Source organism: Myotis brandtii, unplaced genomic scaffold (genome assembly GCF_000412655.1).
Source record: "Myotis brandtii unplaced genomic scaffold, ASM41265v1 scaffold1914, whole genome shotgun sequence".
In the NCBI taxonomy this organism is placed as follows: Eukaryota; Metazoa; Chordata; class Mammalia; order Chiroptera; family Vespertilionidae; genus Myotis; species Myotis brandtii.
In genome coordinates this window covers 45,673-47,156 of record NW_005357125.1, presented here as the reverse complement: position 1 = coordinate 47,156, position 1,484 = coordinate 45,673, and the positions used below count along the sequence as shown (strand labels likewise).

Here is a 1,484-nt window from a genome sequence, read left to right as displayed (position 1 = left end):
ATAATTAAAGCATAGTGATTAATCACAAAAACAATATGTAATTAGTTATGTGTTTTCCGATGGTCTTAGGCAACCCCCATGAAAGGGTCGTTCGACCCCCAAAGGGGTCGTGACCCACAGGTTGAGAACCCCTAGTCTAAAGGGTTCAAAATCTGCCGATGATGGTGGGATATGGGAACCCCATTTAGATTATTCGAGGATACCGGAGAAGACAGGGTCTTTTAGCAGAAAGTGAAGTTGGTTTCTAAACAGGCTGCACAAGGTTTTCATAACATTTGTGACAGAGTTGACAACGAGTTTGGTCAGTTGTAAGGTAGAGGGAAACTTAGAATGTTGTAAGCCTGATCTCTGAGCATGTCACATTTACTCTAGCTCTATTCCTTCTCCCGCACCAGCCCTGCAGTCAGTGTTTGGCCCGGCGGCTCGGAGAATCCTGGCGGTGGCCCACTCGCACAGCCCGCTGGGCCAGCTGCCCTCCTCCGTGGACACCCTCCCAGGGTATGAGGAAGCTCTTCACATGAGTCGCTTCACAGTGGCCAGGTGTGGGCCGAAAGCACCTGACCTACCCTCAGTGCCAGAAGAGAAGCAGCTGCCTCCGGTGGAGAAGGTGTCTCCTCAAGGAGAACACGCTCCAAATTGATGGGAACTTCGCTTTTATAAATGGGGCGGGGGCATCCGCAGAGTCGGTAAAGATAGACAAATGGAACATTTTCTGCTACCTTTCAGAAGATTTAGGATGAATCCAAACATCATCTAGTGGAAAACATGGATTCCAACACTTCATTTCCAGCCACATATATTTTCCGATAAGGAATGCTCTAATCGAGAACTCTCCTTATTTATCCAATACCAAAATTTGCAACTAACCTCTAGCAATGTGTCAAAGATTTCTTGAATTCCTTCAGCTATTGAGTTCCTTTACCCACATGATACTGCAAGTTGCTCTTCTCTACCAGCGCCTGGGTAGAATACACTTGAGGAGCCATAAGCATTAATATACCAAATTCACTTTTCCTCTTGAGGGAACACCCACTTTGACACTGAATGACAATGGTCATCTTGGACATCATGTAATATCTAACTGGACATCCATAATCCAGGGGTGGGATTGCAGTGTGGGCTAGGAGAGCACAGTATATATTGAAATGCCAGATATAAAGGTCTTTCTTTCACTCTGGTCCTACCTACCAGTGGTATTGGACAGTGCACAGAGGACAGTAACAGTCCTATTCAATTTTCAGTTCCTCTGCCCTGTGAACACACGCATGCACGCACGTGCTTGAGCACACACACGCACCCTTTTCTAACTTTGAAAGAATAGCATTACTTTGCTTCTTTTCTCCTGCCTGAGTTGACCACTTGAAACCAAGTACCTAGTGACAAGCACTGTGACTAGAGTCTAGACTAGACTCTAGTGGTGGCCTTTCCTGCCACCTAGTGGCGCCATGATAGAAATGCAGTCTCCTATCTGCACACCTCTTCAT

General features: G+C 46.3%; 1 protein-coding gene across 2 annotated transcripts in view; it reads left to right on the top strand.

The window, feature by feature from the left end:
- Nucleotides 1-1,149, top strand: part of TMEM52B (transmembrane protein 52B) — an 8,550-nt gene extending 7,401 nt beyond the window's left edge. Inside the window, exon 5 of one of the 2 annotated variants that reach the window (XM_005864855.2) lies at nucleotides 396-1,149. In XM_005864855.2, coding sequence (XP_005864917.1) covers nucleotides 396-640 — 245 coding nt within the window. In that variant the 3' untranslated portion in view covers nucleotides 641-1,149. Of the gene's footprint in view, nucleotides 1-372 lie in introns of both variants that reach the window. The other variant, XM_005864856.2, reaches the window with a different exon arrangement.
- The last annotated feature ends 335 nt before the right edge of the window (nucleotides 1,150-1,484 follow it).